We start from the raw sequence: 26,426 nt of genomic DNA, 5'->3' as shown, positions 1-26,426 counted from the left end.
TAATAAAGATTGTTGATTTAATTCATTGTCGATTTCGGTATGTGTGTATCACAATTTTGATATTACATACTTAATTGAATTTTTTTAAACAAAATGTCTTGTGTGTTTTAATGGTCGAAATTAAATATTTTTTCAGTTTATATAGAGAGATTTGTATATAAAATAAATTTTATGTCTAAAAAAGAAGAGAATTATGGAAAATTATGTAAAGAATAAATATCTTTCGTAATGACAAGAATATGACATTAAATTATGAGATTAAATAATAAATGTGTGTAATTATATGGATATATATATCCGTATTTTCATGCCCTAATTTCTATTATATATATGATTCATAATTGAGTTTCTGATAATATTTTATAAGATATCAATTGGAGAGTTTCATTAATTTTGCAAGTTTCGCTATATATTTTTATACCTGTGCAAAACACATCCATGTGATATGAGAAGACACAAGAAGTTTTTTTGTGTATATTTTTATTTATACTTATGTATGCATTTATATATTATTAAAATATTTTCAATCATGTTCTTTTTTAAAATTTAAAATTATCAGACACACTACATAACTCTTCATTTTATGGTGCATGTAAGTAAATTTAAGTATTTTTTTTATTTACAAAAAGTTAACAATTAAAAATTAATTTACAAAAAAAATATTAAATAATTATATAATGTTCTAATACATAGTTTTGATAGATTAATATGAATAATATATATTTTAATATAATCATAATAGAAATTATCTCTTCATGAAGTAATTAAACAGATAGATTTTTAAAAAGGTAATTAAAGTAGAATCATTGTACGTAAAAAAAATGGTAAAAAATAAGATTTATCTTTGAGAGATAATTGTCGCAAAGCTTTAACTGCGAATTCTCATTAAACAACATTGAAATGCGTTCTGGCAGTTATTCACTGGGTCAGAAGTGGCAAGAACACATACACACATACACACTAGGAGTTGTTGCATTTAATCAGCTTTACGGAAGATGTTACCCAATCGTCTCTTACCGCCGCATCGGCGTGGATAACTAATCTAAAGCAGCCCGTCGTTACAGTTGCTAAAATTTAGAAACTTCCGGAATGTTGCGAACAACCGTATCTACTTTCGAGAGATACCCATCTTGCTAAGAACCAGACATGATAGCGCCAGTATACGAAGTGCGAAAATTCGTGAAGAAAAATTAATCGCTCCGAGATTAATAATCCAAAAAAGCTCTTAATTTCACTTTTAATTTTTATAATTATTTAGGACTTTATGACCCATATTGATATTGATAGAAATCATCAGAGAGAGTACAAAGTAATATCACAATTCTCTTTCGACTACAAATTTAACGCATTTGCAGTCAATTTTTACAACATAAAAATTTCAGCAAATTTGTTTTTTTAACTTGCATTTCATATGTTAAATGTCTTATCACAACTATATATTGTCTTCAAATTTTTATTAAAATATATATTTGATCATAAGTTCCTATAAACATATTTTAATGTCCAAAATATTTCATATTCTAAAAAAATGAACAAAAACGAGAGTAAATTATATAAAGCTTATTGATTCAAACAAATTTGCTATTATAATCAATAAAGAGATGCAAATTTTTAATCTTTTCTCGAATTCGTGAGAATGTTGAAATTATATCTTAGGGAACAAAAGTATTACTAACGCACAATGGCGATCGAGCTTTGATAGAGTAAAGCATATTATTGAGTCTATAAAAGAAGTCAGTGTTCAGAAAGACGAAAAAGAAAGAGTAATGCACGATTGTGCGATCCTAAGCGTTGCTCTCGATCAAATTTCTATCTTTTCATTCTCGCTGGATCATAAATTTTTCCCTTGCAAAATCGTGTGGTCTATTTTACGTTGAAATGTAATAATTCTGTATTGAATCTTTTATCTTTAAAATCAATATAGAATAATGTAATTTTCTGTGTAATTTAATTGAATAATCAGTGATAGAGTTCGCGCGTAATAGGCTGCGCCCAAACAAAATCACGAGAACAATTGAGGTATTGATTGTGAAATTTATTTAAAGATTGTATCGGTTTTTTTATTTTAAATGAACATATTGAACTATTGTGACTTGATATATATTAAATATACTAAAATAAATATAATTAAATATAAAAATGAAACTAAGGACCTATGTTTCTTTTTCTCAGTAATCGTAACAAATTCGAGCAATTCACAAAACAAACAGTTATCAACAATCTCTCTTGACGATTTTAGAATCTACAATTTTAATCTTGAAACTTTAAGTTATTGTTTAAATTTTAATCTTCAAATTTTTAATATTAAGCTTTCAATTGAACGATTGAAATTATATTTTTATTCTACAGCACAAAACTTTGCAGTAAATTACTGCTACTATGAAAGAAATGGTGACTTACCTGATTCATGTACGATCTGACGAACTCCATGCTTTGATCCAGAGCATAAGTATCGCTGCTGCATGAATCGAGGATGACAGCTCCCAGCGTTGTGTTTGGCAGGAGGTCTGGATCAGCATTAATCTGATCCAGAACATACAACATAGCTTCCAATCGTTGCATGCCCTTCTCTTCTTTCACAGCCCCACATGGTGACTGGCCGGTGGAGGGTGAGATCTGAACAAATAATAATTAATCCAAATAATTATTCATACATTTCATAGAATCTTTACTCATACTTTTATAATTACGCATTTTTATTCATATGAATAAAATAATATCTTATATTATGATATAAGAATAACTATTTAAAAACAAGAAATGTCAATTTAAAGACAAATGTCCTATAAATCAAATTTATAAATTAAATTTCGAAATAAGTTGTTTAATTTACCCTACAAGTTAAAAGAAAATTTTACTTCATATATATAAACTTCATCACATAAACTTTACGTTATTATTAAAAAAAAAATAAATATTATAATTCGTTGTTTCAAATTATAATGCTCTTGTGTACTACACTATAAAAATATTTTTGCTTTATATTTCTTACGCATTATATTAAAATATTACGTATAAGTGGAACTGAAACAAGTTTCTGATCGAAATAGTGCAGCTCTGATATTTAAGCGATAGGGTGACAAATAAGACAAGACGTTCTCCGTAATTAATACCTTTTCCCCTTAATTTCTATAGTGCCTGACTACAATGGCGTATGCATGGTCACAACTTAGCGAGATACGAGACCGAAGGGATCAAATTATAGGGAACTTCGACCCTTCGTCGTGTAGCCTCGAGCATTATAGTCGGAAGCGTTGCTGTTGACGTTGTCGAGTTCAAGTAGTGCGAGGAAAGTTGGTTGTGGTACAATACTATAAATCCGCAGGTCGCTACACTGATCGTATACGAGGATTTCGTCAACCCGAAAATACACAGTCCAACCAAACACGCTCGTAAATCCTAGCGACAACGCGATTTCGCCGCTGATTTTAATGTTTGTGAAATCAGCTGGGAACGCTGACCATTCGTTTTCGGGGTCACGGAGCTTTCCCGAAATGAAGCTTTTAATTCTAACAATCCGGAATTTGTTTTGGTTGCAAAGTTGGAATTGGGAATGACGAGACCTCTGCTGTGTGCTTGACTCATAAAATATACATATATGTTTTTAATATAATTTTATTTTATTTCATGAACATTTTATATTTGAAATAAAAACTCTCTAAAGTGATATAAATCGAGCAATATAAATGTTTATGTAACAGTTTATGTAAATTATATATAAACTTTATCACATAAACTTTACGTTATTATTAAAAAAAAAAAATAAATATTATAATTCGTTGTCTCAAATTATAATGCTCTTGTGTACTACACTATATTTACGAAATTAAAATATAAAAAATCTAAAAATATTTTTGACAATCAATGTAGTAATGTTAAAGCAACGTTGAAGTATTCATATTAGAAATACACATTACATAATAAACTACATTTTTAATAAAATAAAACAAAATATTATATTTATACTATTGATTAATATGGCGAAACATTAGTTTTCGAAACTTTTTTAATTAACAATTTTCATTCGTTGCTTGCAGAAACGTAAAATGAATGTTAACATTGTCACTGGAAAAGTTATTACATTGCTTCTCCAGAAATTCATCCAGAAAAAACTAATCACCCGGGCGAATTCGAGTCTCCCGTTATTCAGAAGTCACTATATCGAGTGACAAGAACAACCGGTGTGAGAAGGAAAGTTATTTGTTGGTGGAAGTTCGGTGAACGACGGTTATTTGCACGAACTAGTTGCGCGACACCAATAAATCAGCTTAAAGTTTTCGATATTATTCCTATAACTGAATAAAAGATGTAACATTTTACAAGAATGTTTACTTCGCACTTTGTATACGTTTCGAACTTATCGTTAGCTGCGTATTCGAAAGGAAGAAATCGAATTTCTTGGGAAAAATAAGCAAAATAACAATAAGAATTTTCTAGATAAAATTTGGAAAAATGTGCTTCAACATTCTGTATGTATATTATATTCATATTAAAATTTATAATTTTTCTAGAAAAAATTTAAAATTTTTAATTTAAAATTTTCGAAATAGTATATATGAATATCGTACATTTATATTTGAATTATAAATGATTAATCAGTGAAGTTTATTTTATTTCAATTTAATAATATACCTACTTGTTTTATTTGTGTGTGTGGATAATCCGTGTATTTTATATATTTTTAATATCGATCACGATTTATTTTCGCGAAGAGAAAACTAAATAAAGTTTTAAAAGACTTTCTTTAAAAGATTACAAAAACTGTTTTGTTGAAGTCGTGCAGTGCATAGCTACTGTCTGAGTGGTGTGTTATTTTTTAATCGTACAAAATAAATACTACATATTTTCGTTTTTACACATCAGTTATAAACACTCGCGATATGGCGCATAATTCTCCATGGGAGTTCTCGGAAGTCAATTTTTAACAAAATAAAGTTCGGACATTCTTGAAGCTCAACTTTTGCAATTTTTGCAATGCTGTGCTCATATATTTCTCGTTCTTTCTTAGCAAAATATTTTCTAATGATATCCGCATGGTTCTCAGATAACGGGTTAAGATCCTTCTGACTATATTGTATTTGAATATGATATGACGTCAAAGGTGAGATCCGAGATTGATTACGTCAATCTTTTGCGTAACACATATTAGATAATTTCGAGAGTTGGCTTAATTTCCGCGCGTAAACATAATGAAATAATTCTCGCAAAGCAGCAAAACGTGAATATTAAATATGTCATCGAGTTCGCGTTTATGCTTTCTGAATAAATAAAACTCGAGCTAAAACGAGGCCACATATACATATGTGACTTAATAATAAATAATTATTAATCTCTCTATTTATTTTTTCATTTTTAAAAAATATGTTTTTTTTGGAAAGCATATGCATTTTGTTACGTACATAATACATGTATACATAATGAAATTTCGAGAAACGAAAAAACGATTGTAATTAAAACCACGAATTTTGATATCTCATCTGTTTCTACCAATTATGAAGTAAGGAAAAAATGCGAGAATTAATTTCAATATATAACCTGCATTAATTGTAATTAAATCACGTTTATGAATATTTACATGATTTGTTTTAGCGAATATGGAAAATAAAGTTACTTTTAATCAGGAAAGACGCGGGTGTTTGCATTTCTTTACGTGTATAAATTGAAACCTTTCCGCTTCCATTTTTTTTAATTATATCAAACGAGGCATTTGTTGCGTCAGTTAATTTTGATTGTAATGGCAATGGTAATGAATGCGGAAATGCATTTATTTCATCGCCGCCGTCGACGACAAACGCTGTATTTTTATTCGGAATATTCGTTATTTTTAAGTAAAAATAAGGCAAGAGCACGATTTCTGCAAAGTAATTTAAGACGAAAGAGTACAGAATAACGAAAAAAGTACAATCTTGTGAATACAATTACAACGCGTGTAGCAAAGTAATGATATATGCATATTAATCCGCTCCGAACAAGTTCCGACACATAAGATTTCATATTGATTTAACATTAACACTTAGAAGAGATATAACAATATCGTTGAATAAACTTGGTCCATGAAAAGAATCAGAAAAAGTAATTGTTATCCTTAATTAGAAATTCTACATTTCTTTTATCTACTCGTAATGAATAACGTTTTTATTATTTATCGTGTAATTTTATTGTTCAATATAATTACATACATCCATACTTTTATTATAATATACAAGGTATCTTGATAAAAGTTGCTCAAAAGTCTAAAAGATATTAATTCGGAGAGAAAAGGCTATTAGCAAATTACATATGTACATGGTTAAAGAAGCTTATCTTTTATTTAATTTTTTATTTAATTAGATTTCCGTTACTAAACCAATTACTAAAATATTTAATTTTGAAAATTTCGAAGACAGGAGGGTATTGCAAATTTAAGCTCTTGCTAAGGAATCTTCCTTTTCAATTTGAAAGTTAACGAGAAACCTGTATATCGCTAAAAAGAAGTATGGAAGCATTGATATACGTATTTTACATAAATAAGACTTACTTGCTCATGCATTGGAAAGATACCGCCAAAGATGATATCACCACCGATGCGTATCAACTTCGAACCGTCTTCACCTCTATTCTTTACGTTGTAACACTCGCTCGTAATCAAGAAACACCACATCCACGGTAAGATTTGGCGCAAGCTCATCTTGGATGAAATTGAACTATTCGAACGGCTCTCGTGATTGATACCTCACTGAAACGTGCAATAATATTTGTAAGTTATTTTGCGAATTTCAAACTAGATATATATATATTGTACATATATACAGGGTGTCTGGTAACTAACGGACCAATGATTAAAGGCGGATTCTCTGGTCAATTTGGAGACGATTTTTCCTTAGCAAAAATGTTGAGAAGTCAATAATTTTCGAGTTATAAGCGATTGACAAAAATGGGTTTTTTGGAAACTAAACGTTTTGGAGTTAAAAGTCTAACATAATTACATTCTTCAGTTAATTTTAGGTAGAGTTTACTATAATAAAATTTTAATTTGAGGCTTAGTTATAAAGATACATAATGACAAATATTGGAAAGTTGTAAAAAATGATGATCTTTTTTGACATTTTTGCTGAGGAAAAATCGTTCCCAAATTGACCAAAGAATTTACTTGTAATCGTTGGTCCATTAGTTACCGGACACCCTGTATATATATATATGTTTGATCTTTTTGACATTATATATAATAATATAATATACATATAATAAATATAATGAAATTATAAATATTATATATATGTATAATATATATCTTGGTATAATTAAAATAATAGGAACATATTTAATGATCGAAGAGATATTAAATATAAATAAATATTTTGAAAACTATGTTCCATTTTTCCGAAGGAAAAATAATATTGATGTATAAATATTTAATATTTTATTTTAATATTTCATTCGAGTTCATTAGAATAAATTGATGTATATACATATCATTGTGAGTTCTCTTTATTTCTTTTAGACATGATTTATTAGCGTTGCAGTTATAATATTTTTTAAAAAGCTGTTTCAAACGACTTATAAACGCATGGATGCTTTAGATCGAAACTTTCAATAACTGATAAGCAGTGTCATATATAATTCCCTGCTCGTGCGCTGAAAATATGAATTTATGACAAAAACAGATAAATCGTACGTGCGCAAAAACGTTTTACAGAATGTGTTTACAGAAACGTATATATATATTATATGTTATATATCTCCCCTTCTCTCATTCCTGTCTATTTTAAATTCTTTTTATTCGAGTCACGATTTTTCTGAATTTATGAAATAGCTTCTTCTCGACGATAAATCTCTGTCCGTTTCATGTTTAAATTTTCACGTTCAAAGATCGAATCTCTCAATTCATCGCTGTTAAATTTTCTTCTTGAAAAGTGTTCGAAACATATGCTATTGCGTGAGGAAATAATATTAAAGAATAGACAAAAATAAATATATATTATTTTACGGCATCATTTATTTCGAGTATTTAAACCAGACGCAATCTTTCTTTCTCCATGATCCGACCTAATTCGGTTTAAAGTATTACTATCGTACAAGAATCAACGTCAAACTCACATTCTTCATCTCTCTTTAATTACTTGGTTGTCTGTCGACGTCATATGGTCTTATATTGATCTTTATTGTTCAATTTTCTTTCTAGTTATCGCAGAAGCTTGCTTATTTCCGTCGAATTTTTCAAGGAAGTGTCTTAATTTTAAGTATTTTTATTATATAATCCACATTGTATTATCACCAAGAAAAATATCGATTATTAATATAGCCCTTTTTAATTTCACTTGCTCACTTTGAGACAGGTCACTTTTACATATTCTAGGCTTTTTCTTTCTAAGAAAAGTTGTTGATTGCTTGCCTGCTTGTGCGCCTGTAATTTAATTCGACGATGCAGATGAGAAGGCAGGAAAACACTGGCGATAAAATTACTTTGTTAAACAAATTTCACTTTTGCTCACGGCGTGTTTCGATTTTCTAATGTCTCTCCTTTGCCTCCCCCAAAAGCCATTCGAGATCGTAATTTTGCAATTTAATTCGAGTCTTTCAATTAACTTAAAACCTTCGTTGAAAATATATTTATCGTAGGTTTTTTATGTTTAATGCTTAAATTACAATGATTGAAAGATATTCTAGAGTAAAAATATATCTATATTGTAAAATTTTTATAATATAACTCCAATAATGACCCCATTTTACAACATTTTATCTTACAATTAGATTCGCCGTACTGTGAAATTTTTTATCTCGTGTACAACAAACGCACGCACGAATAATTATCAAAAATGTTATTTAAAATTCAGTTAAATTTTAAATTAGTTATGAGCCATACAAGAATCGATAATTTTATTTAATCTATACTAATTTATAAAAAAATTTAAATGATGATATATGGTGAAATATAATTTTTAATATTAGCAAGATTTTTTATATGAAATTTTTTCCGTATGGATTTCAATTAAAAGCAAACGCAATTAATTGAACCTATCACTAATTTTAAGAAAAACGTGAACATATATATATATATATATATATATATATAATACATACATATATTTCTTTATATGCAATTTCATCTTGCCGCATCACATTCAAGAACACATGTAGTACGCTAAACATTCAACGCCTCAACTGAGATTGAATGGCATTTTATTGAACATGCCAGAATTCAGACGTGCCACTGCTTCGAGAAAGAATGTAAAGCATTAGCGCAACCTATGACAGTGATCGTCATGCGAAGAATTTCGCGTAATTTCGAGGAATCATTGAAACGCAATGTTTTATCTGTATTTCGAGCTCTTTTTTTATTGTCAGGAATACGTTGCAAGAAATAAAGTAGTTCTTTTTCTCCCATTGTTATCTTAGCTTGAAAAAGGGTTACAAAAAATGCTTTTTATTTTAATAAAGACCAACATTGTATTATATCTCAAAGAAAAAAGAAAAAAATAATAACTTTAAAAGTAATTCACCCGATTTTCTCTTTAACTTGCAAATTGAAAGAAAAAGAATAAAATGTAGATAAATTAATTCAAATTTATATTTCTTCCTCTTTTATTTCATAAATTCATATAAAAAAGTTGATTTCTGTAATTTTATTCTTTACCAGATAAACGTAATGTAAAAAAAATAAAAAAATTCTAATTAAAATTTTTTTATAAGTATACATCACTGGTTATTCAATGTTATTTAATTTTAGAATCTGTTTAAAATATGAAATCAATTTTATCTGAAAAATACTCCATTATTTCCCTGCTTTCTCAGTAATGCACCTTGTTGCAATGTAATTGATGAAAAATAAAGCTTTTCGTCAACAGTGTTTTAGAAAATGTTTTTCGCATCTCTGATTTGATCCGCGGGTACTTTCCGAAAGTGTTACGAAAGGCCTCTCTCAAGCAAAGATATCGTTTTACTCGAACAGACAAGCTGGCTCGGAATAATGTGTCGGCTATATTTAGAAGATAGACGCGAGAAAGAGAATTCGCATACCATTGGATAAAGGAGCATAACGCAAAGGAATACAAACGACTTTGAACTACGAATAAAAAATGATTGATTGCATACCACGCTTATACATTGTGCAAGTTGATTATATACGGAACGGCAAATTTTTCAGGAAAACGAGATACAATTTAGACCTTTCTTAATACCTCCTTTAAATGCAATGATACACAATACAGAGATAATAAATTAAAGTCTAGATTTGAACATCCATTAAACTTGCAAGCTTTAAATGTTACGATTAAATAACTGTGCACTAATAAGTTTAAATACTAATATTATTATTGTTATTAATTACTTTATTTACTTGCATTATTAAAATATAAAAGAATTACGTTGTATTTTTAGTAAAATAAGGATTTTAAAAATTATAAGAAAAAATCTTGATCACACAGAAAACTTTGTAAAGTATTTAAAAAATACTATATTAAATCAGCATTATTTTGCAAAACTTCAAAGCTCTAAAAATTACATTTTTTTGCAATTATAGTCGCAAAATTCAGTCATTCTAAAAATCAATTTAATAAGTAGATCAATTTAATCAGTATATTTATTACAAACGTTGTTTTTGCAATCAATATAATAAAAGTGATAACTGATTATAATATACCATGCCTATTATCGAAAAAAAATGTCAGATATAAAAAAAATACCAGCTTTAAAAAATATCCGATTAATAAATGAATCAGTAGATCATCGTTAATTCAAAATTATAGGAAATGTATCAAATCCGTAATCAAGCTTTCGAAAAGAGAATAAAGAAATATGTGTACGTTTAACTTGCAAAGAAGTTTTATGAAATACGAGATTTAATATCTGTTAAGAAACTTCTTTTGACATATCGCTTTAAAAGAATGATCGGTACCCATTTTATCCAATGTGTAGAGATCGTCAAAGAAAAAGGAAAGCGACCTTTGTAATTCATTCAATTCAAATATTGATTCAGCTTGACTATTTAATCATGTCCGAAGGAATAAAACTTATACTAAATAGAAGAGAAATCGTCTGTTTATATTTATATACTATATATATATATATATATATATATATATATATATAGATGCTAGTCGGATTTATCTTCTTATTGTTTCGTTGATACTGAAATTTTAACGAAATGTTTTTAAAGAGCAAATTATTAAAGAATAAAATTCTTATAATAAAATAATAAATATATGTGTGTATATGTATATATTACATATATTAAATTATTAAGTAATTATATAATATTATATATATACAATAAAATTATAATACATTATAATATAATGTTTCAGTGTATAATATGACAAGTGTGACATTTCTTCGAATAATGGACAAGTGTAATGTTTCAATATATTAAAACTCGCTTTTTGCACTGATAATAATTTTGTTTTACGTATGCATTTTTTTCAGTATTATGGTTCACAGCTTTGAGTTTCAATCGATAAAAGCATGATCGGTCAGATTTGTATAGCAATGGACAAAACTTTCTCCGAAAATACTTCTGGTTAGTTTGATCTTCGAATCTCGTACCGGTTTAAACTCGATCAATGACACGCTGTTCGGATTCGCTCCAGACTCAAAGAGAACAGAAACGATAAAAAAAGAACTTCGTCACCATCTTGGAGACGTTCGTATGATCGGGACCGAAATTGAGATATCTACCCGTGCGTGTAATCCTTCGATATACTTGATTCTACTCCGTCCTGGCTCTGCTTCGTCAGGACGCGACAGGACCCCGACTGTTTTCATTTCTGAGGCGATCCGTGCCATCCTCTACAATTTCTTGGATATTGCGATCGTAGAAGTGGCAAAAGCGGACTCCAATCATCTGTCCCAAGATAGAAAACCCCTCTTCCAGCCATCCTCTCCTTGCAATCTGAATGTTTACACACACACACATTGCAGTCATTCGAGACATTTAAAATATTATAATGCGTTATGAATAGAACCTTTTTAGAATTATCTTTGGACAAAAATACTGATTATATCAAATTTAATTCTCGTTTTACATTACTCATTGCATATTAATATTTTTATATTAAAATAAAAATTGGAACAAATGTGTGCGCGTATGTGCTTCTGAGGGAACTCTCTCTTTCTTTCTATCTCTTCCTCACTGTCTCTCTCTCTCTCTCTCTCTGTCTCTCTTTTCACGCATAGAATCATTATAATTAAGTAACATAACTTTTATCTTTGTAAATTCTATATTTTTAAATAAAGTTTGTTACTATGATAAATAAGTATGAAATTTAATTTTTCAGCATTTTTCTGTAGCATTTTGTAAATTTAATCAAAACATTTCCGAAAATAAATATTATAAAAATTATAAAATAAATATTATAAAAATAAATATTATAAAATAAATATAGGTGAACAGATAAGCTATGAATAAATTGACATCAATATTAAAAGTCTATGCATAACTTCTAAATTACGCAATAAATGCATTAGGGCGTATTCAAAATGCATAATGCATTATAGAGTGAAATCTGAAGTTTCCTGATAAACGGTCGAAGCAGATAGAAACGGAAAGTTAAAGGATGAGAATCGCGGTAGCTGTTGAAATCGAGCAATTTGTCACCGTCATGGTAGCTCAATAAAGTTTCACGGAAGTCGCATAACTCTTCATGCTATCGTACGTCTGAGGAAATCTGATGGCGATTATCATGAAAATAATCGAAGAGATTAGCAACAAAAGAATAGATATTTCTGATGATTTTTCAAAATTGTGACATTGCTGCCTGACAAAATCTTTAGTACATAGCTTTTGTGCTCAGCTTACTTTTTAGATTTGCTGTAATACTCGGAATATTTTTTTACGTAATTATATAAAATTATAATACTGTTATTAACATTTATATTAATTGTTGCTTACAAGAAAATATATTTGTTCAAAAAATATTTTATATTTTTATTCTATAAAAATAAAATAATTATAATAAAAATATATAGGCCAATTTTTTAAATTTATCAATTGATCAACCGCATAATGCGCAAATATAGCAAAGTAATTGATCAATCGATGATTAAAAATTCGCCCATATAGTTTTCTTTTTACGTTAACAATGTCAATGTAAAGTTGCTAAATTGATTATAAATGTTCTATTATACTCATCTTATATGTAATGTAAGATTTAATAACATATTATTTCTTATAATTTATTATTATAAAAATAGAAGCAAAAATATTATATGTATGTATTTTAAAAAAGCAATAAAAAAGGTTGATGAAAAAGATAAAGAAAGTCCTTTGAAGGCTTTCAGAAATTCAATTGATTAGTATATACTATAAAGCAAGAAGCACAATTACGTGTAGATATTGTTATAAGTATTGACATGCCATCAATAAATATGATTTTATAAATTATATAAAAAATTCCTGCGGTAAAGAAACCATATGTACATATATGTATATGTATGTAGAAAAGAATAATTTACGACAGAAGAAAATTTATTTTTTAAAAGCAGTGCTTATTAGTTTGTCAAACTATGATAAAACTTTTTTACTTAATAATAATAATAATAATAAAATGAGCTGAATTACAACAGGACCCTAATTTGCACAAATTAGATTTTTATTTAGTAATACGCAAAAAATATACATATTAATATACATATACACACATAAATAAAACAAAAATATTCAGAAAAATCATAACAAAAAATATTTATATTGTCTTCTCTGTTTTTATAGAAATTGTTGATAGTAGATGTTGTACGCATTTTTTCAAATTTTGTTCGCAATTATGCAATATTCAAACAACAGAATCATGAAAAAATTTAATTTAATAATATGCTGGAAATTATGGCATTTGTGTACTCGCGAAATAATATAAGGTGTAGAAGGAAATACGGAGGAGATAGAAAAATACGCGCACTCGCGCATTTAGTATCTTGAGAGATCTACTATCGATGTCTACTATCTACATCGGATTCTACATTACATATATAACATCGTAACACGAAACTAAATTACATGAAACCCATATTGCGACAGAGACAGATCATTCAGATTTTATGAAACGTGCAGTCGTAATTCATGCAAAAGGTCGAAGGAATTGCGTTAGTTATGCAACGTTTTTGCTGTTTTTTATTCAAGATTCTATTGAACATAATGCAACTTGCAAATATATACGTATATATTTTTTCAAATAATATATATATATATATATATTTTTACATATATACATTGTTTAAATAGTTATAAGAAAATAGGAATATATAAAACCAAGAGGTAGAGTTTTCATGGAATTCCAACGCGTATGAAATTCAATATACACATATGCATGTATAAGTTATTTGTTTTATTATAAATACAATCAAGTTTTACGTTATTTTATAACTTGTTATCAAATTTTCATTACAATTGATTGATTCTGTCAAGAAATATATATTTTCATGATTTAAATTTGATTTAAATTTTGCGCGAGATGGCGTTTGCACTAATAATAGTTTCACAAATGCTTCTAATCCTAATAGATCCTCCTTAGAAGGATATGTATACATCTTCCCATTAATAGAACATCGCAAGTTAATTATCTGGAATATACATGATAGTGGAATTGCATTTGAGACACAAACTATAAGGCTGGTGCAAATGCAATGCGCATCAACCGGGAATGCAACTCGAGTGAATGAGGTGAAGTTAAACGAGCGTAAAAGCGATTGCATGGTGATATTGGTGAATCGAAAAGGTGGAGCGTGATTGAGAAAGATAGATTGTTGAAATGGAGCCACCATAACGGAACTCGATAATTTAATTCGGTATTGTGAAAAAATCCGGCGAATTCGATAGATCGCGAAACAAAAGGCGCGCTTCTCATCGAGGTTTCCGCACGTTCCAATCCACCAGCGAAAATTAATTGGCCGAATGAATCGCTGCAGCAACTTCTATTTCAGGATCACGATCGTTGCCGGCTGTTTTACAGAAAGAATTATATCCGTCATAAAATAATGTAACGCCTTCATGAGCTGTTTATTCAGACAGTATAAATTAAACTTGAAAGCGCAGTGATCTCAGTACTCTCACCGCAAATTTAGTGCTCAAGCGCTATTTTAGTCACAGATGATATATAATATGAGACGAGATTTAAACAGCAGCAGTTAGATATATATATATGTATATATGAAGAGCCAATGAATTTAAACAAGATACTATCAGAATTACTGCATTCTACTGGTTTTAATGAAATTTTCTGATTTATGTGAACATTTATGAGTATATAAATTTTCCATCTTCACTGCAAATTTTTCGCTAATGAATCGAGTGGATTAAATATTAATTCCGATAAATGTGTATACGCGTAATGTATGGAAATTAAGAATGAAACATAATTTTTGTGAAAAATTTTAACCTTCTCGAGTTCACAGGCGATCGCCCTTCGGTACATCAATGCTACAGACAAGGAAAAAAAGGCTCGGAAAATCGATATTACATTATTCCCGATGTGTTCAACTCTATCTCTTGCATCACGTCCTTTGCGCATGCCGTGCGTCACGTTTTATTTTCTCTCTCTTTCTCTTTTATTTTACACTACACTTTCTATCCTCTTCTTTCTTAATTATCATCCGCATATTTTCTGTTTTATGATGCTTTTTCTTTATGATTCCCGGTCTTTGCCCTCCGGTAACCAACCCTTCCAGATATTAAACTAGATCCGCGGAAGAGCCGAATACGACTTTCATCTCTTCGTATGAGATCGACCACCCCGATTACGTCTTGCTAGCGCTTAGTAATTTAAGATAAGTTTTGCAATCGTGAAATCAGATTTTTTGCGGAGATTGTACAAATTGAGACGAGGAATAATATTCATAATTCTTTTAATCTAATTTTTCCTTTACAAATTTAATACAAAAATATATTTTATTTCAGCAAAAATTTATCCAATTTACAATTTGCGATTTATAATTTAGTTTGTAAATTTAGTTTTATATGTGCTTCACATATATATATTTTTTAGATATATTTTTTAATTTGAGATTAATTGTGTATACATATGTATGCAATTATGCGGCGTAAAGAGTGTATATAAGTAGATCGTGTATATTTTTGTTCTCAAATATATTTTTAATATCATTATTTATTTATAATATTATTTTGATTTATATTTTCACAAATATTTGTTATCGTAAATATTAATTTTGTAGCTTTCGAATGATAAAATAAAATTTTTCTTTTGAGATTTTTAAATTGGTCAAAACTGGTTAATCCGTAAAAAGAAATAAAAAAGCCAATTTAATTAGTCTTTAATGAAAGCATCATACCTACACATATAGACACAAAGTCACACAGAAATAAAATCGAATTTTTGATTCTCGTCACCGATGACCATTGAATTGTTTGTGAATATTTCATATATAAGTTTTTTATAATAATCTCATAAACTAAAATATTGAAGTTATTTCGCAAATATTTACTGCTACATTATGATATGTATTAATTTTAAATAAAATTAATTAAAAATTTTTATTAAAAGACACGCGTATTGATTAGAATATACATATGTATATGTATACTTGTAAAATCATCTATGTCAAATGTATAGTAGAAAAAAGATTATAAAAAGATTATATTGCATGCATATCTTGCATTTATAATTACATTTTCCGCACGCGTTAGCTTTTTATTAAAACGCGGTATATTGAAGAGAACAGAAGAATACTTGTGAAAAAACCAGGAAGCATCAACATGCTTTTTTCACACTAGTATAAAAAATAGATTAATTAAGCACATGTTAATGGAATATTATGTGCATCCCTGAAAGCTCAAGTGGTGTACCGGTTATCAAGAAAACTCTCTCACATGTTAAGATGTTATAATCTTATTTATAGTTTAACTTTATAGTTTATATAAATAAAACAGTATTGCATTTTATATAAATATTATAATAATGAGAAACGTCAATTCTGCAATTTGATTTTTATTTACAAATATAAATCGAAATTATACTTTGAAATCTTCGATTCTAATTGATTCGCAAAAAATTTTTATAAAATCAAGCTTCTAATAAAGTATAAAACATAATTTTTTATAAATATATGTAAAGAATTATATATACATATATGTAAATAGATATATAAATTTAAGATTTGTTCTATTTTTGTAATTTTGTATTTAAGTTAATATTATATGTTTTAGAGTACTTTAAGCTTTATGATTTAAATTAGACAAAGTAATTAAGTAATTTTATAAGTAAAATGTAAAATATGTGTAATATATACTTCAATTAATAATTACGTATTAACAAAAATAATAAGCATATAATATTTATGATATTCAATACTAGTTAGAATAAATTTATATTTTATAAATTTTTATGTTATATATTTTTTTTATAAAAATAAAATGCTATTATATAAGAATATTATATAAGAATATAAAATGCAAATTATATGTGATCTCCAGGGAAGAGTGAATCATACCGTGCCAAAATATTAAAAGAATTATGGAAAATACGTGGCCGCCGGGCTGCCGTTGATATTATACATGAAAAAAAAACTAAACAGATCGAACTTTTCATCCTAGTAATATCGTGAACTTTTCCTCGGGGGAGATAAAATGCGCTTTCTCAAGTGAATTCTTAAAAGTTCCAGCCTAAAGGGTTTTGTAGAAATACTTTTCAAGAGAGATAAGAGTAAGAGTTTAGTATATAGATTTCCGAAATTTCTACATAATTCGACATTCGACATTTCAAAACATTCCCACAATCTATAATTTCCTCTCCATGATATTCATTTTGTTGTCCTAACAACATTTTTTAAAGATAAAATAGAAAAAGAGAAAAAGAAAGAAAAGAGGAAAGAGAGAAGTAATCTAAGAAATAATAATGTAGAAACTATAAATTATGAATATTTCCTATCAAAATTTGATTTTATAATATTTATTACGTATATTGTGTAATAAAAATATATTAAAATGATTTTTTTAGCATAATTTATTTTAAAATGCACGGATCTCTATCAAATCATAACATGTTTTGAAGGTTGGTATAACGTTGAATTATAATTTTCAATATATGTTATACCGTCCTTCAAAACATGTTATGATTCGTGTAGAGATCCGTGCATTTTAAAACAAATTATGCTGAAAAAATCAAAATAATGTATAATTTTGGTCGATACTGCATATAAAATCTCTTTTTATTTATTGAAATTATTATTATTTATGACGTTAAAAGATAGCGATATTCAAATATCAGTATAATTTATCTTTTTATATTTTTTTCTATATTCTTCATATATTTATGCATCTCTCATAAAAAAATGTTGCACGAATCATATATATACATATACATGTCACTTAACAAACTTTTCTTTTTCGTGAGTCAAGCTGTAAAGAAAATTTATGCGCGCGTTATGAAGACTAGTATTTTATGGATTAAAAGAAAAGTTGCAAAAGTTGAGTGACTGTAAGATATAAAACGCAAAAAAGACAAGGTATAAACCGCGAGGAGATTCTCGATGGCTGTCGTCAAAGTTTGTTCAAGAATTATCGCCGTGAAGACGAGGGATAATGTCAAAGATGACATTCTATAAGGAACTGTCAGCAGACAGCTGAGCTCCTTTTATTTTTCAATGTAGAAAACCAGGATGTACGATAGAGGGTAAACATTTGCCCCTCTGTTCTCTTCTTTATCTCTTTAAGAAGTTAAGCTTAACTACGAATTTAAACAGGGTCTTCTAAGGGAAGAGCTGCTTTCTAATATTGACGCGTTATAAAATTACACAAATAAGAATTGATATGCAGAAAGAAAAAAAATTGTTTTCAAATCGACGTGTCAACGCTTATTTTTATTTCTGCATATTAATTTCTTATTTATATATCAAATTAAAACAATTATATTACTTTGTAGTTGAGTACAATTTAAGCTTATTTATTATACGTATGCCATATTTAGCATACGCTAAAATAATGTGAATTTTTTTATATATCGATCTATAAATCTTAGTATTTTCTTCGACATAATTAGAGAGGCTACGCAAGAATTGTTTAAAAATACAGTTCTTTAGAAGTAGATTAAAAAAGATATTAGTAAATAAAAAGTAGATATATTACAGTTTTATGTGGGCTAAAAGCTTTATGAGTGAATTAATTTAAATTAGAAAGTTCTCCATATTCAATATCTGCTTCAATAAAAAAAGCAGCGGGCAAAAAACTTTTCTCTAAAAATGCTCTTTACGTCGTTACACACACACACACACGCACACATAAATATGTATATACGTACACGCATTGATTATCGATAGCTACGTCGAAGCTTCATCTAAAACTCATTACTCGTCAATTTCCTATTCGTTTGCGCTATCCGTTAAGTTCACCGTAAAACGCAAATTATAGCGAATTTGCGCCGCGCGGATCAAGAATTATTAAAACATCAACTTCGCGTAAAGCTATATTCATATCTACGTCCGTCTATCTCCGTTTTTTGCTACTCCTTTTCTGTAAGCTCGGCACGACTCCTAATGGATTCCTCGAGTTCTCAAGCGGTACTGGCTCACCATTAAATCCTGATGTGCGGTAGAATCTTAGTTCTCCTTGCAAAGTGCACGGTGTAACTCAGATAGAAATGTACAAAGCAGTTCGTTAAAATTCGCATAATCATCTTGTTGCACTACAACGCGAAAATACTATTTCATTTTTTCTCCTAATAATATTATTGAACACGTTGTGATAAATGTGATAAAGATCGTTTTGGGTCAAATGTCAAAAACTTTTGGTCAACCTATTAAAATTGCAAAATAAATATGAAGATATAAAAAGTAAATTACTCGTAATTTTTTTCGGAAAAAAGATTCCCAAATAAAAGTTTTATTGATAATACTGAATTGGCAGAGCTTGCTATTACGATATGAGGTCATCGGGTCGGCAACATCGATCATAGTTGAGGGTCACTTCGAGCAATCCTCGTTGATGTGCGCGAACCGATTGCGAATCTTCATTTCCGTTTCCTATATAGGAAGTGGCAGCAGAACGTTTTTTAAGCTTGCATTATTGATATCATTTTCGAGTTTTATTAGTTAGCCTGTATATAATGTGTATTTGTGTCGTTGATTACATTATATTTCTTTATTTATCTATTATTACGTTATCCTACAAAATACTGATATTATACAAATTAATCAAATGATACGATACGATACGATATATGATACGATATTATCTATTTGTTTTAGATTATTGATATCATTTTCGAGTTTTATTAGTTAGCCTGTATATTATGTGTATGTGTGTCGTTGATTACATTATATTTCTTTATTTATCTATTATTACGTTATCCCGCAAAATACTGATATTGTACAAATTAATCAAATGATACGATACGATACGATATATGATACGATATTATCTATTTGTTTTAGAATAATTTTATATAAAACATATGAACTAGAAAAAATTTATTAATATTGAAATAATTAAAATTGGTGTATTTGATTAAAATGCTTTGATGGAGACATTTTGCAATAACTTTTTTGACTCTAGTCTTATTGATCCAAATGACGAAAACCACACGCACGTATGTCTCTGTACATCAATAATAATTGATATAACTAAAATATTCGATCGAGGATGATTGAGCGTTAGTCGTACTCGGTAGCGTCTGATGTTCTAATCTAGCGACATGACACAAGACTGGACGCTCCGGAGCGATTTGTCACGTGTGTGCCAAACATCGTAAGTCGTTATTGTCAAGCGACCACAATTCCACGTAACCGGATGAGTAAGCACAATTCCCGCGCTCCTTGCTCGCGTTGTCTGTTGGGATCGTCGAGAAACACACGATATACACGGAAAACCAATTAGATAGGGCATACCACGGAACTTACAGTCAAGTGTTTTCCCAAACAACCGCCGATACGAGCCATTTCTGAGAGTAATTTAAACCCCTCCCGAGTCGGGTTTTTTTTTACAGAGAGAATGTCGACGAGTAGGTACAGCAATCGACGTGATTAGGTCAATATGTCAACGAATTCTACAAATGTTTCCCGGAGAAAACAAAATAAACCAAATGTTGTATCATTCACAGTTTAATCTCGTATCTTTTACTTTCTGCGCACACAATCTGTAACATATCTATTTAAAGGGAACGTGAAATTTGTCAATAATATCAACTTTCTAGTTTTGAGACTTTCGCGGCCATTGGAATCATCAATGCAAAAGGTTTCCGGATAGATGCCTCGTGGTTTAACAGCGTAATGCAACGTTTGCGAAACGTCGGCATTACGCTGTTAAACTACGCGGCATCCATCCGGAAACCTTTTGCATTGATAATATGAACTTTATCCATTTTTATCGAGAACTTTAAAAAGGAAAAACGTTTGTGATGATCTCAATTTTTATTGTTATTTATTTTGTGCTTCAACAATGTTTTTTTACATGTGATCAAATATTTTTTATTTTATATGTTAAATTTTATAAAATTTTAATGTAAAATTCTGCTTTTTGAAAAAAATTTTAATTAAAATTTTTAGGTATAATTAATATATAAATTTTGAAAAAAATTTATATAAATGTATTATGCCGTGTCACCGTATCCTTAAAAATGACTAAATTTAAAAAATCAAATTCTCTTTGCTTTCTATCAAAATAAACATTTTAATTTGTTTGAAAAATTATACGGAGTACATTTTATGCAGAGTGTATGTTAAATAAATATGCTACTTGTTGCTTGATCAAGAAAAACCATAAAATGCAAAATTAAATCAGCGCATTAATGAAACAAAAAATATGTTGACTTTATCTCAGTAAATTGAATAAGAAACGGCTCATTCATATCTTTATTCATGTCGTAACACCTTCGATAAAGATGTTCTATCCCACATCATTAACTCTCATTCTCTCTTTTTTACGTTTTGGTTTCCTCGTCCAATTCCTATTGTTTCTCCTAATGATGTGCTTATGATCTACAAGGCGTTAAAATGTGATAATGTTCTATCTTCAACATCGTAGCTCGGTAAGAACTTGAGTACAAAAGTACTGAGTCTGAAATCATCTCAAAATGGAGATAATCTCTACAACTTATCCTAAAAAAACAAGCTAAAAGCAAACTGCTGATGTTTTTTGAAAAAATAATTGCGATATTATTTTAGGCTAGACATAATACTTTAACTAAACATTAGGAAATAAACTATACAAAAATAAATAAATCTTACTTGCTTGCAACTATAAGTATACACAATTATTTATCAAGGGTGATTAAAATTGCTTACTAAAATTTCAAATTTAATGGCATTTTAATATAAATAATAAGAATTATGTAAACAAATAATTATGTATTTAATGAATATATCTATATATGAAATCTATATATGTACATATGTGTATATATATTATATTTATGAAATATAATCATAAAATGTGAATATTTTAATTTGATCAATATATAAAAATATAATACTATAAAAAAAATAATTTTGCAAACTAGAATTCTCCTTTTCATTTTTTATTTACATGAAATAATAAGATTTGTGTCTAACTGATCTACTCTTAAATGTGCTCTACTACGTATTGTAAATCATCTCTGCAATTTCCGTAAATGCTCAAATAGGGGAAGCTGCGGGAAGATGTGTAACGTGGGAGAACGTTATTAACTTTATGATCGCGTAGAAGCGCGACTGCGCGAGAAAATCCTTCCTTAACAGAAATGCGAAGCGACGAGACTTTATCGATGTGCCGGAATTGAAAACTCGAGGACAGGGGTGCGAGCAAGATCCCCATGGAGACGTTTTCGCACCTTTTTTTCCAAGCGAATTACTTTCGCGATCGAATGAACGCACGGTCATCGAACGCGAAGGATCCGCGCATCACTTCTTCGCATTGTGCGATTCACGGTAAGAAAAATATCTATCGATCATATATGGAATGTGGGTTTAATATTTGATTTTTAAATTTTACGAAAATATTTATCCGATATTCTACATTTTAGTTTTTCAGTTGACATATATATTGTAATCGCGGAAAATCTCTTCAATTTATTTTAAAAGAAGTTCAACGTTTTCCAATATATTTTATAAAAATAATCGCGATAATTATTTTAAGTCAGACGAGTCTGTTAATTTCTTTCTTTATTTTTGCAATATAAACATTAAATGCGGAATTTCGGTTATCCAAATTTTTTATTGAGTTTAATTTAATTTTAATGTTAATATTAAATTAATAAATGTTTTATTATGTTAGCGAAAGAAACATTTTGCAGATAAAACATTTTTATAAACTCTCAGAAATTTTTAGCAACTAAAACTTATAAAGATATCAAAAAATTGTTCTAAAATCACGTTCTGCATATAATGATATATAGTAGATACATCAACAATTAAAATTAGTTTCTTTTATTATTATAGACCGTACAATTATAAAGTTAAATTGTTAAGTAAATAAATAGTAGCATTGTATTTAATTCATTAAAACTCGTTTGAATTTTCCTCTCTCGTACGTATAGTAATAATGCTGAGACAGTTTCATTTCGATCACGTCTCGTATCTAAACACTCTTCTGTAAATAGAACAAGAAAATGGTCTTACTACTAAGTAACACAATGACTAATGAGTTTAAATAAATAAATAGCTAGAGTATACTTCTCTCTAGGACGTCTCAAAATACGAGCAGTCAAGTTTCTGATAGCAAAATTTTCTTATAAAAAAACAGAAAAGAAAATCGAAGATTTATATGCGACGAGACGCTTGTCGTATCCTCTAGATTTGCATTCCAACTGCGTACCAAAATACTCGTCGATATTCACGACCTGACTCATTCGTGCGTTTTGAAGATTTGGCCGAAATTGCAGGAAAGTTGGCTGGGATAAACGAGGAGAGAGAGAGGCACATCTCTACATAGAGATTTAAAAGATTTGATGCGCGTGCGCATAAATATGCAAAATTGAAAAAAGAGGCAAAAAAGCTCCTTGATGTTAAATTGTACGTTGTGGAAATTGTTCGTCCTGGCAACTGAAGCGAAAACGCGTGGAGCTGGTACCGCAGATTGCAGACTATGCGAACGCCGTATGATTGATCGACGCGAAACGGAACAGAATTCACGTTCGTGTTTCAGATGAACGCTGATCGGCGGCTTTCAATTTCCTGCGACAACCCTTCGATAATTGTCGTAGTTTACAATCAATACGACAGAATTTCATATTAGCGATATTGAACTTCGGCTAATCCTATAATGTGGCACATCATTGTCTGTTAAAAATCGAATGAGAGCATTTTTAAAATCACGATTAATTTATGTGTTAAAGTTTAAATTAGTATTCTGTTATTAAATAAAAAATTAATTGATGTTATTTTCTGTAGTTAATTTCTATAGATAATTTTTGATAATAATAGAGATCAAACTTCGTACAAAACGTACTGAAAAATCAAAATAATTACAGTAATGTATAAGTACATGTCATTAATTTTATAATTCTAAAAATTAATTTAAAGAAGTTACATGTCATATCTAATAAATATATTGCAATAAAGCGTTGACAATTATAAAATGTATTAAAGTAAATAATATTTAATATTTTTATCTATAATTCAGAGATTAAATAATTAGCACTATTTTGTATAATTCAATATTATAAAATTTTTTAAAGGAATATTGATAATTCGATATTATTAAAAAATATAACGTCAATCATTTACTAATAAATAATGAGGACACTACAAAATATATAGCCTGATTTATATCCTCTATTATAAAGGATTATGTCAGAGTTATAAGATAGACAAAGGATAATATTAAAATGAGAATGGACGTTCAAATCAGATAAAGAGAATCGCGAATAATATACGAACCACGATTTCCTCTCAGATAAACCGTCGGTATCACTGAAAAGCACCTTTCATAGAATATGAAAAGCGACGAAAGATTTATTTATAGATCGAGTGGCGAAAGTCCTCTTCCGCTAACATTAGTCTTCTTCCATGTCATCATACATATAAGCCGTTTATCCTAAAGTCGCGTAAGTTAACTTTCAAAACCTAATAAATTTAACTGCAACACGAGTACAAATTTATATACCATATACTTTTAACTAGTTTTATAACATTTAAAACAGCTCATGAATTATTTATCAAGAGAATTGACTTTATCTCATTTTAAAAAATATGTTTGCATGCAGGTATATGTTTCATAATAAATTCATGTGCAATGAAAAAGAATGTAAATAAAATTTTTGAATAAAATGCTCCAAGAAATTTAATCCCTTTCGCGTTTTTTACATATTAAAAAAATATTATGAAAAATGAGAAATCATATTTTATATATATTTTATTGTATAACTTTGTTATTTCTTGCACGTTATTTTTTGAATAATAGATGAGCATAAAGCTAACGCGGTCACGCTTTTATGTATCTATGTATGGTGTATGATAAATTCACACATACACATACATACAACTTCAATTTCAATATTTTATTATACAACATTTATGGCCAAATATTTTTTAAATTGCCACACATTGCAATATATAGTACAAACTTGATCTATTATTTGCTCGTCGCTTTCTACGAAATTTTTAACATAACAAAATTATATCATACGAGAACTATTGATTCCATTTAGAGATAAACTGATCCTTTGTTCCCTTTTCGTAAATATGAACGAAATTTGAACGCTCACGATAAAATGGAATGATTGGCAGCGGAATGTAAACTGGGAATAAATTCGTCTACCAGTTAAATCAAACCGTCATTGCATCATTAAATATAAATCGGAAATTAATGAATATTATAAATGATAATAAACTGCGGAAGGATTACTATGTCGGTCAGAATTTCTGATGTAAAAAATATGTTAATGCGATTGGAAATCGCTTTGTCTTTAATTGGCTGCAATTACGTTATGCTTGAACATTATATCCAGATAAAATATTGTTGCGGCCTTACAATTATACAATTTGACTTGTAACTTTTTCTTGTCTAAAAAATGACCTAGACCATATAAATGCATATTTAAAAATATAAATGTTAGTTTATATGAAGTTTTATAATTTGAAGCGCAACGGGTAATATAATTGTAAATACGATGAACGCGATATGATTCACTTTTTAATGTTTCAATTTGGTTTGATAAATGCATATGTACCATATATGTGTGTGTGTGTGTGTGACACAAGCTTTTGATTTATAATATAATTATATATTTTTTATTATTTTGATATTTGGTTATAAAATTATATAATTATATGTTAAAAAAATTAATAAAAATTTTATTAATTATTTTAATAAATTAATAAAATTTTATTAGCGATCTCAAACCAAGAGATACAGTTCCGAATAATTAATTTTTCGTGCTTTGGCTCTGTTGGCCGATTTAAAAAACATTATATTTTATATTCTTAATATTGAGAGCCGATAAAAATATTTCTTTCTAAAAATTTTATTATTTATTTAATAATAAAACATAAGAATGAAAATTTAAGTATAAAGCATTTTTGATTCACAATGTGAA

The 26,426-nt window shown here is 28.5% G+C and overlaps 1 protein-coding gene across 1 annotated transcript in view; it reads right to left on the bottom strand.

The window, feature by feature from the left end:
* Positions 1 to 26,426, bottom strand: part of LOC114938014 (metabotropic glutamate receptor 8) — a 121,140-nt gene that overhangs the window by 83,141 nt on the left and 11,573 nt on the right. Inside the window, 3 exon segments of the mRNA XM_029311727.2 lie at positions 2,401 to 2,616; positions 6,518 to 6,715; positions 11,653 to 11,866. Of these exon segments, the coding sequence (XP_029167560.1) occupies positions 2,401 to 2,616; positions 6,518 to 6,667 (366 nt within the window). The 5' untranslated portion in view covers positions 6,668 to 6,715; positions 11,653 to 11,866.

The sequence above is a fragment of the Nylanderia fulva genome, unplaced genomic scaffold (genome assembly GCF_048542155.1).
Source record: "Nylanderia fulva isolate GAGA-0341 unplaced genomic scaffold, ASM4854215v1 Scaffold4, whole genome shotgun sequence".
Taxonomy (NCBI): domain Eukaryota; kingdom Metazoa; phylum Arthropoda; class Insecta; order Hymenoptera; family Formicidae; genus Nylanderia; species Nylanderia fulva.
The sequence above is the reverse complement of the archived record's forward strand: the minus strand, read 5'-3'. Positions and strand labels throughout refer to the sequence as shown.